Below are 14,303 nucleotides of genomic sequence, written 5' to 3'. Positions count from 1 at the left end.
TGGGGAGTGCGAAGTGGGGCTATTTTTAAACAATTTCAAGGTGGGCCAGAAATGTAAAAGCAAACTAAAGAATTTTTATGGGAACTGCGGGCGAAGTAGCATAATTTAATCACTTTCTATTTCGATTTAATTGGGGGCTGCTCTTTGTGTGCGCATAGATGCATTCAGTCGGATTGCAAAACAATTAAACCTATTTGATTTGCGGTCGGTTTTATTTGATTTTAAAATGGAAACCATTTGGCCATTTGGCCGGCAAAAATGGGTTTCATTTTGAAGAAGGAATTTATTTATTTGGTTTTTATTCAATGATTTTCTTCAGCTAACTTGGAATGGCTTGCAATTTTAATTGCAATTGTGAATTAAATTTGTAAATGCATTTCTTAAAGCATTTGCCTAAATGGCAATTAGTTTTAGTTCAGTTGTAAGACGAGATGATTGATGGCACGATCTTCGGCTGTCGTAAGCAAAGGCGATTCATCCACTTAATTGGTTTAATTAGGGCTTTGTCAAACATTGTTTCACTTGAGATGATGAGTGAGTGCTCGTAGTCACAGTCAGATTCGAAATCGCTTTCAAGGCAATCAACTTTCGAGTCAAACCGAAGGCGCCTGATTAATATTTATTATTTCATTAGCTCATTACACCACATGCAATTGTGGGTGCTTTTCGGATGGGATTGGATCCGAATGGATTGAATTGTGGTTGCTGGTAATTTGAGCGAGCGGCCTAAGGCTATGGGCGTGGCCGAAAAGTGAATAAAAGTAATCATGGGCGAGTGTGTGTCGAGGTTACTGGATAGGTTGAGCAATTCCGCGGAGGGGAAGCTACTTTTTATATACTCGTATATTTGGTTAGCAACCCGACTTGCATAAGTCGCTTTTGTAATTCGAGTCAACACCTCGAAGCCCCCAGCTTAACCGCACTCGAATGTAAATATTATTTCTCCCTTTATGCATTAATGTTATTATTTTTCATTTTAACTTCATCTCTGTACAACTTTTTGCCATTTTCCATTGTGTCTCGGCAGCGAAATGCCATTAGCTTCCTGTACTTGCCACTCTTAATTGCTGCTGTTGCTGTTGCTGCTGCGGCTGCTGTTTTTGTCTCTAATTTGTCAAACATTAAACACAGGGGGTCGTAAATAAAACAATCAACTCGAGACATTTGGACGTTTTGCAATGGAATTCGTTGCTTGTTTTTGGCACTTTGTTGGAATCGACGATCCATGAAGGTTGAGCCACGATAGATCACACACCAATCCACTTAGAGGTGGGTGTATTTATCCATGGGAAATTTGTGGGCTTAGAACGCAATAAAAGGCTTAATATCTCGTCTTTAGAGCGGCACTTGGCTTTTAGATTGTCTTTTTGAATGGTTGTTCTACTGTAATTTGGACAAATTCATCAACCTCCATTAGACTGGCTACAAACCCAATGCCCATATGCGTTTTCAATACGTGTCACCATTGTTTCCATCATATAGTGAGGAAAAAGCGAGCGAAGTGAATTTTTAAGAGGCTGAATTCACATTTCAATAGCGACAACATCATCAACTATTACCATAGTAATAAGGGGGCAATCTTTGCCGCCATTGTTGCCCCGCCCTCACGACAATTGCCAACTGCGAGTCGTACGAGACACAAATTAGCATTAGTATGAGTAATTAACTTAAATACAATAGAACAATTTAGTTTTCCGAAATGTGCACAGCGAGAACAACAACAAGCCATCATTAGGAGGGGCGACATTGTGCGACTCTGGTTTCCGCACACAATTGAAAATTTTGCAAGCTAAATAAGGCTTTGGGTGGGTGGAAAAGAGGGGGGTGTTTTCCGGCGGACTGTCGACATTTCGGACTGTAATTACGCAAAAGCACGTCAACTGACCGCTCCAACGACTATCGAAGCCATCGCACCCCCAAATTTCAACCCCTCTATATGACCTGCATTATGTACTGATGTATTGATGTACCGTGCGTATTTGATTTTCAGCTGGGATTACAAATGCATCGGATCTGTATAATTTGTGTGCGATTTTTTCCATAGCTAAATGGAGATTTCATGACCCAAATTTCTGCGCCGGCTAATGAGCTTTTGATTGAGTCTATATTCTCTTTTTTTTTGCATTGATATTCGCGTCAGCCGAGCGTAACGAAAGCTATTTTTGAGTACTTGCGTGTGGTTCGAGATACATTTCAATAGATACACGAAGCTTGATAATCCATATAATGAGCACATACCTGCAAAGATATCAAAAAACACAGAAATTATATTAGTTACACTGCGTTTGAAAAACACATTAAGCTTGATTTTGGTTGAAAGCAAGAAAGCATACATATATTATAAAAAGTATCTTGCAAATGCTGACTCAACAGTTATGCAGGAATCAGCACACTTAACTCATGTTGACCGGCGATAATTTTCCTCGCAGTTTGCCAATGTCCCTCTAAATGGGTTTTCCCATTCATTGTCAACAATGCCCATTCAAAATGCTCGATAATGTTTCCTATGCCCAAGTGTTTCGACTGCCCTTCACTCTTATTTTTTTGTGGGTCCTCCACACTCAGTTTTTTTTTGAACCCAATTTGGATTAGTCGATTCCTTTTTTTGCCCCTTCTGCACTCTCCTGGTTCGCCTTTTGTGACGTAAATAGGCGGAAAAGAAAATTATTTTACGCAAAGGGAGTGGGGTTTCAGTGGCAAGGGAGTTTCCGCCGGTTTCAGGTTTCAAACGAATACCCTTTTGGAAAGGCGACGGCTTACAGTGGGCTAAAAACATTTGGAAAAGGGTAAAAACTTCCTAAGAAAATTGAATTAGGTCATAAGGCACAGTACATTTTTCTGAAATCAAAAATGTACTTATTGCCTACTGTATACTGTATATTAAACCCTATACTCTAAACTATATTTATATGTTCTTTTTAGCCTTTTCCACTTTGTCTGAAATGTAGTTATTCCCTACTTGCCTGGAATCGACTTCCATTGAACCCCGTCGATGGCCTTCAAGGACAACCACAGTGCATCCTGGCCGGCCGTAAACTTGCACCCTTACGTGGCACGCAAATTAAATGAATTGCTTACCCAGCTAAATGGATACCCATGCCCCATTCTACCACTCTTTTGCGCTGCCATTAAAATCATGCTTCAATGGTTTTTGACCATTTTTACCCGCTCTCTGTGCTGCTGTTGTTGTTGGTGGCCCCAGGAATGAATGAAGTTTTTTCAGCTTTGTTGCAGCGCACAAAAAGTTCCGAGCCAAGTGGCAAAGTGGAACGTGTAGCGCGGAGCGTGGAGCCTGCCCCGCCCACGAATCCTGTTCTAGGTAAATGAACCTGCTGAACACTTGCCTGCTAAATGATTTACGCACTTTGGGAAATTTAATGGAGCAATTTTCCCCAGTCAGTTGGGGGGAAATCTTGAGAAATCACCATGGTCTGGGAAGTAGCAAGGGTCTGGGGCACCGCCTTTAATTTGTTGAATCAGCAGGGTGTGTCCTCAAACATTTAAGCTATTTTATTAGGAAGGGCTCTTTAAAACATGCTTTACAAATGTTAAATTCAAGGAACTCTACACTTTCCAATCAAGTATCAGAAAAAATGCCAAAGCTCTCCGATGATTCTCCCAACCGCATTTGATACCCCAATTACCATATACTCTATTTAACTATGGGTAACCTCAGTTTCGTATTCCAATCCTTCGGTGTTATTCTGTGGATTTTGCTTTTATTTGGTTTGCTTGCTTATTGATGTCCCCTTATTGAGGAATCTGACAGACAGCCATTCTTTCTTTTCGGCTTGCATAAAACATCAAAAGCTGTGTGAAAACACAATCCTCATACCAGGCTTTGCCCATCGCACATGCTAAACAAATAAAGACCATGAAGCTGGGAAATATGAGCTAAAAAATGTGTGGGTGAAAAACCGAACTGATGGCAGCCCCTAAAGCTGTGCTATGATTTTTTCCGAGTGCCGTTGGTTGTTCTTGCTGCAGTTTGTGTTGTGGTTGTTTTGTTTTTCTGTGCTCGAGTGCAGAGTGCAAAAAAATCGCATAAACAAAAGGCGCCCTAAAGTTGATTTCCGGTTTCCGCTCAAATGGCTGCCTCCACCGCGACACCCTCATCCCCACCCGTACCCCTCCATCCACCAAAATATCCGTGTGAGAAGTCCGTGCGAGATTGAGTGCAGCTGCAGGGTAATTGCATTGGTATGCGTGCGTGGGGCGTGTGGGCTTGTGGGCGTGTCCATTGGGGTGTGTAAATTTCATATTTTATGATTGACTCCACCCACACAGTTCGGAGAACTGAAAAGCAAACAAAAACACCTGCCTGCCTGCCACCAAATACCCCAAAAACCAGCTTAAGTCCTGTCAGTTGACTGCGTCCGCTACTCTTTATGTAGTTTTCATTAAATTGTAAAATGTAAAATTTAGAATAAATCTTTAAATATGACCATATTTTCTTTCACATTTCAACACTTCAAGTTGACTTTTCAAGAGATTCATAAGCTTCATTTGAGAAAACACAGCTGATGTCAACTGAACTGCTTAGATCTATTTCCTTGGTAACTGATTGGATGAACTGCCCTTATGAATATCTGGGAATCCAGTAGGAATATTGAAGTAAAACAGCGAAACAAGCAGAATGTTCGCTTGAATGCAGATGGGGCTAAAATGCGGTTGTTTGGCGGAACAAAAACACATGTTCTGGACTGCGGCCTAATTATGATGGACGGCAAACACTTTTGGTGTTCGGGGGCCCACTAATGAAGCCCTCCCAAGTGCGACAGATCAAACACACAGCACGCGCCGTCCAAGAATTATTTCGACTCTCCAAGGAACCGAAGCGGAAACAAAGCAAATAGTCAAAGAAGCGGCGGGGGGAGCAGGGGGAAGGAGGAGACCCAGGGTACCACGAATGGCCCACTCGCATCGAGACAAATCGTGTGGCATGTGGCACTGTCATTTGTCTCTGGCCTGTAGAGGATGTTGATCCGCTTCCCGCCCTCACTCCCCCAAAAAACGGAGCTTCCTGATTGCGTGTTGTCAGCACATTACTGCCGGCATGTTCAACACATTAACGTTTTGCCAAAGGGGGCGGTGTTCCTGGTGGAGAAAGGGGAATCCTTACTCTAACCTCTAACGTACCTTCCCACTTTTGAAAAGATATTGTCAATATGAGTAAAACTAATTAGGGGTCGTAAAAATATGCTGTATTTTCAGAGGGAATTTGTGGATAATTTTTATAAGAATCCTTTTTTTCGTTTTTATTTTTCAGAAATCAGAAATACAAAGGCTAAAAGCTGCTTTACATTATTAATAAGGCAATCCGAAAACTTAAAATAATACTGTATTTATTTAAAAGGCATTTATGCCGCAATGGTATTTCAATTCCGCTCTTTCTTAGAAATGTCTTTGTTGAAATGCACAATAGAAAAACGCTTTCCCGATTTCAACCGCAGTGTGTAAATTAAACGATTTTGTGTTTACAAAGAGCATTTTGTGGGTTGGATCTTTCTTTATTTTTTCCGGCGCCGTTACCTTTGTGCCGTGCTGGCCATTCCCAAAATGCCCGTTTGCACTTATTTGTTTGGTGATTTGTTTGACTTGCGTGTCGATGATGACACAACACAAAACATCAGCAGCACCAACAACGAAAAATGAACAGCACAAACGGTAAGTGAAAATTTTGCCATAAGGGGGGCCAAAACCACCATATCACCACCCACACCAGCACCAACAAGCAATCGAGGAAAAAACAGTATGTATGGGGGCAAACTTATAATAATCATAAAAAAGGCAGCAGGCAGCAGATGTCGCATTGCATACAAAAAGGCGCTGGGACAAGGAAAATGAGTGGAAAATCGTGCGAAGAGAGGAAACAGCCAACTGACCGGAACCGGAAATTGTTGCAAGTGTCAGCAGCATTTTTGTATATGCGTGTTTACAGACAGCCTTATTCATTAGTTGGGTGGAAAAAAGAATGCAAACTTTATAGGAATTTTCACAAAAAATCGTGGGAGTCTGACGGAGTTTGTGTAACGAACGAAACTGGGAAAAAGTAGTTTTACAGCGAAAGACATTTTAAAATATTTTTGCTAATATTTGATTATAAAACAAAAAAGTGCAAAAACGTATCATTTTTAATCGCCATCTCGCCTGAAGACCACGTCTGAGTCTTCATGATAAATCCACCTATCCAACAAATCCATTTTATGGCGCTTTAATTACTTGCCTTTCACTCTCGTTCTTTCCCCAATTGTTTTTTCCTGGTGTGTTGATGGGAATTCTCGTTTATGGGGCTTTTGCATGTTGCGTCGGTTTGATGGCAACGCATAACCAAGAACACGAGAAAAAGCACTGTACTTGGAGCAGAGCAGAGACAAGCGACTAATGAGTTTTAAGGGGCCAGAGATGGGGCTCCCGGGTGCGATTTTCCGAACCTAATGAGCACAGGAAACAAAAGGCGAAAAAGCAGCCGCATTATGGCCAAATCCGAGAAAGGAGTCCCGCCTGCGATTCCAGAAGCAGTTAAAAGAATATTAATGATGGCCGGAGACTGGGCGAAGAAGTGGACTCTGGAGGAGCTGACCCTGCGGGTCAGCTCGACAAACATGGCCAAGAAAAGTGTGCAATGTTTTCGCAGGCTTATGACTGCACTGTATTCTTCTCATCTACATCACCAATCTGCTTTCTTTCTCACCTGTCGCCGCACACTCTCTTCCCTTTCACCCTTTCACCCACGCACGCATCCTTATGTAGCTGAGGTAATTAAGAGTTATGGGCCTGGGAGTCGAGGCCGAACAGAACTTATTAATTTCTGCATTATTTAAGCGTGTAATTTATGTGTTCAGCTGGCATTTTTAATTGCATTACACGGCGGTAGGTTAATGCATGTTAAATGCATAATGAGCACCGCAAGTCGATAGGAGGAGCAAAATGCCATTGTAGAGAAGTGTCACACACGAGGTGACGTTGCATGGCGCTTGTTTTATTAATTGAAGTTTAATCAGCGACAGCTGCCACAAGTCACGTTCACATTTTCCATTTCCCCCATTCCCAGCCGTCTGGAAAAGGTCAGCTTTGATAGTAAACCCACTTTAAATGATCCCTTGCGTCCCATAACCATTTCGAACTAACTTGAACTATCTAAGATCTTTGTAAAACGACTTCCACTTGAGTGCAGCTTAAGTTCTACTATTTTTATGTTGGCACCTTTGGTTTTACACAAATTATTTCCGATAACATCTTAAGAGCCCTTACTTTCCTCTCCTTTCTCGGCCTCAACCTTTTAATAATTTCATTTAGCGCGAAATTGTCTTTAGCCAAATTGAATTAGCCACCACCCATTTCTTGGGCATCTTCTTGGGTTTTTCTTTTCACACAGTTTTACAGAGTACTTAGATGCACTTGAAAAAATGTTATCAAATGCTTGCACTTGAATTGACATATATCAGTTGAAAAGTGTATTTTTCTATAAGTAGAATTTAATTAGGAACTTTGGTTGCTGAAAAATCTGAGCTAGACCATTATGAAGAGTAAAAGAAATTTACTTTCAGTACATTCTGGTCATCTTAACCCAAACTCAAGAGTTGACACTTAACTTGGCCTAATGGCGATCAAGATGCTTCAAGGTCTTGGCCGCAAAGTGGACATTGTTAGTTTGAAAGGCGAAAGATAGGAAATGGAATTTAGAAGTGGCTCAGGCGGTGCCCAAACATTCGACCACGTAAAGCAATTTGCCAACTGCATCGATGTTGGCTTAAAAGCCCTGTCAAATAAAGGAAACGAAAAATCAGAAAAACTGGGGAAAGAGAGGACAGAGCAAGGACAAATAAAATGCAAATGTAAATAGGTAAATAAAATACATACAGCTTGCATTTTGATTTCAGGGGCGGGCAAATGTTTGAAGAGACTATGAAAAGGGGCGTGAGTTGTATTTGCCGAATTCATTGGGCCAAAAAGCATCTGCGTTCCCTTTCCTTCTCACAGGTTTTACCCTCGTTTTATTCGGGTCTCTTTTTATTTTTAGCCCTAGCCATTTGGTATATATACACACTACTGTAGGTGTGCAACAGTTGAAAACTTTTCTTTCTAATTTGTTCAGACAGCGTGACAGTCTGACGCGCGCCACCTAGTGGCCAAAACTCACAGCTTTGATATACTTTCGGCCATTATTCTATATGCAATTTTGCTCACAAACAACGGCAAATAAATAAGCAAATTGAAAAAATGTGAAACGAAATAACGTAAACAAACTGGTAAACTGGAAAACTGCAAACTGTCAGGGGAGTGAAAATGGGAAGCGGTTGGCAGTTGGAGGAGTTCGGGTTGGGTTGGGGTTGGGTTGGGGTTGGAGGCCAAAAGGAGCTACCGTTTTGGCACATGGCAATTTCCGTTGAGTGCACATGACAAAAATGTGGAATGTGCATAAAAAGTGCCACAAGATGGGCTCCTGAGAGAGGAAGCTGGGGGAGAATTCCTTTCGCAAACTGGCAAAAAGTTAAAAGTTTAATTGTGCGCAACTTTGGGCAGGATGTGATGTCAACCCAGGCAACAGGCAGGGGCAGACGCGGGGTAGGGGCAGGGGCCAAAGGACATCTGTGACAAGTTCTATTAAGTTTATTTTATATATTCTCGCATTTTGCATTTAAACAATGCAGAACGTGCTGCCACAACCTTGTCGGTGGAGACAGGGGAGTGGAGGCGGCTCTGGGCTAAGTATGTGGAATCTGGAAGGGATCTGGGCACCGGAGGTCACTCGATTGCATCACACACACTTTTACATGGCAGGTTGCGCACACTTGACTGCTCGATGGTCCCAAAAGTCCAGCACTTTGCATCAGTTTGAGGACTCCTGGGCGGAATTCTCTGATCGCCCGCCCTTTAAAGTATATCCCGGAATGTTTGCTGCTCCGTTAAACACTTGAGAATGAGTTCTAGATTTACGTTTGATTTATTGTTTGTATTTATTAAATAAATAATTAGCTTCACCATTCCTAGTCGATTGATATCGAGAAATTTAGATGATCTTTCTTCAAAAGCAATTAGCTTTCATTATCTTTACCCACTTAAATGAAGGTTGAAGACTGCATCTATTTCAAATTAAAAAGAACTCGAATTCGAGCTATACATATTAAATTCTCTGAGGCAATGCCAACATGTTATTTTTAATCAACTCCGAATTTTCCGCAGTGGAGCCAGGGGAATTGACTTCCTCGACTCATAAAACGTTTAAATGAAAGAAAAGCAATATGTTGTCGCCTGCAGATGACAAGCAAACATCGTGGCCAGGATGCACTGGGCTTCGGAGTGTCTAGTCCTCCGGCTTGAGGTCTCTGTAAAATATTTACCAACCATCAGCCGCTGTCATACTTTTTTAATTGACTTATCAATAATTCATGCAGCTCTTACACACACACACACACACAGAGTGAGGGACACATGTGAAGGGCCGCAGCGAGAAGTGGGTGGGTGTTTGGGGCTGAGAATGAATACTCATAAATACAAATGAAGTCAGATTGCAGTGTGAATGAATAGGACAGCAGAGAGAGTGAGAGAAATGGAGATTCAGGTTGAGGGGTAAGCAAAAGGTGAATTGCATTTACAACTCTTTTGCAGGTTCAGGTCAACGACTCTCAGTCGAACTCTCCATCCTTTCCCACTGCAGGAAGATTGCCTTCGTTTACTTTTCGGCTTGATATTTATTTTGATTAATTTAAGTCTCCTAGTCAGTAATATTTTTTATTTTCATGTGCAGCTTTATCTTCCTCCTCCTCCGCCCTGGATATTTCTTGCCTTTTGTTTTGGCCAGAAGCTTGTGGGGATTGAGGGGGGTGAAGTACGAGTGGAGGCAAGTGATTGATGCATTTTTAATGCGAATTTCCGTGGACTTTATCCAGCTGCAAGGCGGCAAAAGGTTCGCTATGCATCCGCACTGTGCAAACACATCCCTGTTGGATTAGGCTAAGATTTAAAAATCTTCCAAAAATATATCTGCTGCACTACTCTCTGCCACCTTAAACTAAATCTGCAGCCTTTTGCGTTGGCGAACTTTTCCCATGCCATTAAGCTCTTGCCAACTATTCAGCAACCTGTGCGATAGGACTTCAATAAATTTCCCAAAATCACGCGCGCATAAAAATCCATAAGCGTAGTTGGAACGAGAAAAGTAAAACAAAAGTAAGCGCACTTTTTTTATCAAGGATAAAATCAAATTTAACGCATCGCTCGGTAGTGGTAGTGGACCCAACCCCAACCCCCCTATTTTAACCATCCCCTCTCCCAAACAACGGCCTTTGTGTGCGTGTAAGGCCACGTACCCACTTGACATGAAGGCAGTGCAGCGAGGCAAACGATGGGCGGTTGGTGGTTGGGTGGTTGGGTGGTTGGGTGGTTAGGTGGTTAGGTGGTTGGGTGGTTCAGTGGGTGGCTGGGCACGTGCCGCGTGGATTACGCGTGGCACGCTGCTGCGAAGAAATATGAAAGGAAAGCAGCGTGAAATATGTGTAGCATAAGACAAGGCTCATAATCAAAATGTAAGCAACAACAGCGCAGTGCTGCAGCAGTAGCAACACCAATGGTTGCACATGCCACTTACACAAGTGCAAAGACGTCGCCCCACATCCTCGCTGCCCCCCACTCATCCCTCTTCCTCCTTTCACTGCTTTCTGAAGCAGCAGGCTGTCCCCCCCTTTCGGCCAAAAACAAAGGGAGCCGCACAAAAATTTTACACCCGAGCTGCCAGTTGATGCAGCGCACCATTATTTCAGGGGATTTTCCATGAGGGCGTTGCTTGTATTGGGCCAAAAGAACTCGACATATCGATCATACTTTCTATTGCAAGTAAAATCGGGCGAAAGTCTTTAAATAATGCAGTGGAAAGCGAATGATTGAAAAGGATACTCTCAGCACATGGATCGAATTTAATTTGAGCTCTATACATCTAAGTCACAGGAAGTGCATTTGGGCTGATCAAAGGGTGTGCTTTAGAACCCTATGAATTAAATGATACTATTGAAATATTAAAATGTTGTAGCATACTGGCAAGCCATTTAGATTGAGTTGCCACATTTTGAAAGTAGCAACTTCTTGAAATCCAAGCACCCCAGAGATAAACCCCAGAATAATTGGAGTAGACCTTGCTTATGTACATAAATGCAAATTCCAGCCCAAATTCTAGTACTCCACTTGGAGTTTTCAGCTGCCAAGTCAAGTTTGCGAGACTGTCACCGACTTTCCACCGATTTATGCAATATTTCAGTATGCAGGATTCCGTATTCCCCAAGCTGTCACTTTTGTCGCATTTCGCTGCTTTGCCAGCAGCCAGCTCCTTTTCGTTTTAGCCCGCCCATCTCTATCTGTATCTGCAGCTTTTTATTTCGTATCTTTTGGATGCCGGAATGGAAGCTGTCACTCACCTCTTCCTCATTGCTGGCCGTGTTCACGGAGTCCATGCTCTGCGAAAGTCCCAGTGGGGCCAGTGCCATCTGATTCTCCATTATGGCGTTGCTGTTGCTGCTGCTGCTGCTGCTGCTGTTCAGGTTGTTGTTGCTGTCGCTAACGGCCGATGTTGCTGGTGTGCCAGATGCTGCTGTAGCTGCTGCTGTTGCAGAGCTTCCTGCTGCTGCTGTTGCTGTTGCTGTGGGGGCGGCGCTGGTGACGCTGCCTGCCGGCGAGGGCGTGGTCGGCGCGGAGGCGGTCGCGGAGTTGGACTCGTGTGAGTGCGATTCGTGGGCGGGACTGTCCGGCAAGCTGCCGCCGCTGGTCGGCACAGCAGCAACGGATGTTGCTATGGACACAGCCGCAGAAGCTGCTGCTGCACTGCTGTTGCTGCTGGAGTTGCTGTTGCTGTTGTGCTTGCTACTGCTGATGCTGCTGCCGCTGCTCAGAAGGATGTGCTGCTGCGGCTGCGGCTGCTGCTGCTGCGGTGCGTATCTGTGCAGCTGATAGCCGCCGTAGTGGGTCAGAGATTGCTGCTGGGCCTGGTGTTGCTGCTGCAGGTGCTGGTTTAGGAGAGCTGCTGCTGCCGCTTGGTTGAACTGGGCCAGTCGCTGTTGCTGCTGATGCTGCTGTTGCTGCAACTGAGGTGAGGCGGCAACTGCGTAGGCAACTTGTTGCTGCTGTACGGCCTGCTGCTGCTGCTGCACGGCCTGCTGCTGCTGCTGCTGCTGCGCCTGCTGTTGCTGCTGCTGCTGGTGGTGGGCGGCGACGGCGGCCGCGAACTGTGTGGGATGGGCGAAGCTCAGCTGGTGGTGGTGCGGATGCGAGATCGGATGCGAGTGCGAGATCTGGTGAGAGTGGGCGATCTGGTGTGTGTGCGAGATCGGGTGACCTTTGACCGAGACGGGCACGGGCACGGAAACGGGCAGCGGCACGGACACCGGAACGGGCACGGGAACGGTCACCGGCAGCACGGAGACGGCGGCGGCACACTGGCGCTTGGGCGACGGCGACAACACCTGTGGGGCACTTGCTGGCGTCTGCGGCAGCGTCGGCCTGCGTTTTATCGCAATCGACGAAATGGTGATGGCTTTTTCGAACACCGCCTGCTGGTTGTTGTTGCTCGGATGGCTGCTGCTGCTGATCTGGTTGATCGGGCCAATCGAAGTGAGGGGGTTGCTGATGGCTGCTGGCGTCGTCGGCGCTGCTGGCAACAGGTGTTGCAGTTGCAGTTGCGGTTCGGCGGCTGCTGCAGCGGCGGCGGTGGCGGCTAAGAGCAGTTGATGATGGCTGCCCAACAGGTCCTGGTAGTTGGCTATTTTGACGAGTCACTTGAACTGTGGAAGAGCAATGGGAAAAGGAAATAAGTACCATAAGTATATAAAATATTTATAAAAGAGATAATATGTGTTATGCAACTGGTATACATATTTCCCTATATAATTTAATTATTTGTTGTTATTCTCTACATATTCATTTCCGCAAGTAATCAGCAATGTAGTCCTCCCTTCCTTAAGCCAAACTGAAGTTCTGACGTTAAACAGAAGCCAAATATTTGGCCATCGAGTGAGCTATTGTTTTTTTTTTGTAGATGTATGCAAATAATACTTCGATATGTCGAAATACTTTCGGGTTTATTTAGCATAATGCAAATGTTTACATGGAAGGGCAAAGGGAGCACGAAGGTCTTGAACAACACTGCATAAATCAAAAACAAATATGACGACAAATGTGTTCGATGGAGGGTGAGATGGGAAAGCAACTGACAAGCATTGAGATTCAAAATGTACTGGTAAATTTCAAATATGCAAAGCTTATCGGTGTTGCAGATAAATCAAACTTATGGAGTGCCGCATGATTAACCGATAATTTAAGCAATACAAACTCTCAAAATTAAATGTATCTCGACTTCGATCACAAAACATTTCTATTCAGCAAATGTTTGTTCAAGCCAGCTGCATTTAAGATTGCCTACATATGCAAGCATGCGAGGAATGCACATAAACACAGTGGGCCAGTCCGAGCTAACACAGAGTGCTCTTGTTCTTTCTTTCAGTGTAGCCCACACACACTCTCACTGACTTACTTTTATCATAGTGAGACATCAGCAGCAGCAACAACAACAACAACAACAACAACAACAAAGCCAGCTGGCAACTCCATTGCGTAGTTGGGTACGAAAAAATTTAAATACACAGAGGCAAGCAGCAGCGGCAAAATGGGAATAACAGCAACCGCAAGGCAAACAAACAAACAAACAAACAAAACCCCAGAAACTCAGGGCAGACTATCCAGAACTCACAGGAGAGTAAGTGGGGGAGATATGAGGGGGAAACCAACTTGAAAATTGAGCTGACAACAAACCGAAATTGTATTACAAACGCTCGCTTGAGCTGGCACAAATATGCACATAACTAAAGTTCAGATCTCGAAGATATGTTTCGGGATCTCAATATGCATATGGATTTGAGTTGATGTGTAAATATATGCGGGTTGCTACACAAACAGTGCTTTGAGTGCGGATTATAATGGAGCAAGGACAGCACTGAGCCACCATCCCCACATAGCTCCATCGCTCCATCGCTCCACCTCGACGCCTGTGCATTGTATCTGTATCTGTATCTGAATCAGTATCTAGCGGATGGTTCTATGCAGCACACACTTTGCATATGACAAAATATGCAAGCGATAAAACAAACTTTCGGGCTGCTAAGACCTCATCAGCGTGGAGGAGGAAGTCGATTCAAGACCTAATACGAGTTTAATACGACCCCGCCAGGCGGCGATGATTTGAGGATGGCAGCCGCACTAATCCTGTATGATTAATAATTGATCACAAAATAACCGTGGCAACCGCACAATGAATTTAA

At 44.0% G+C, this 14,303-nt stretch overlaps 1 protein-coding gene across 1 annotated transcript in view; it reads right to left on the bottom strand.

Moving 5' to 3' along the window:
- The window catches only part of LOC120453600 (protein couch potato), a gene marked incomplete at its 5' end in the record, with an annotated part of 46,302 nt that extends 33,541 nt beyond the window's left edge, over positions 1 to 12,761 (bottom strand). Inside the window, 1 exon segment of the mRNA XM_039638365.1 lies at positions 11,412 to 12,761. Coding sequence (XP_039494299.1) covers positions 11,412 to 12,761 — 1,350 coding nt within the window.
- Positions 12,762 to 14,303: the final 1,542 nt, after the last annotated feature.

This window comes from Drosophila santomea, chromosome 3R, assembly GCF_016746245.2.
Source record: "Drosophila santomea strain STO CAGO 1482 chromosome 3R, Prin_Dsan_1.1, whole genome shotgun sequence".
NCBI classification, from domain to species: domain Eukaryota; kingdom Metazoa; phylum Arthropoda; class Insecta; order Diptera; family Drosophilidae; genus Drosophila; species Drosophila santomea.
The sequence above is the reverse complement of the archived record's forward strand: the minus strand, read 5'-3'. Positions and strand labels throughout refer to the sequence as shown.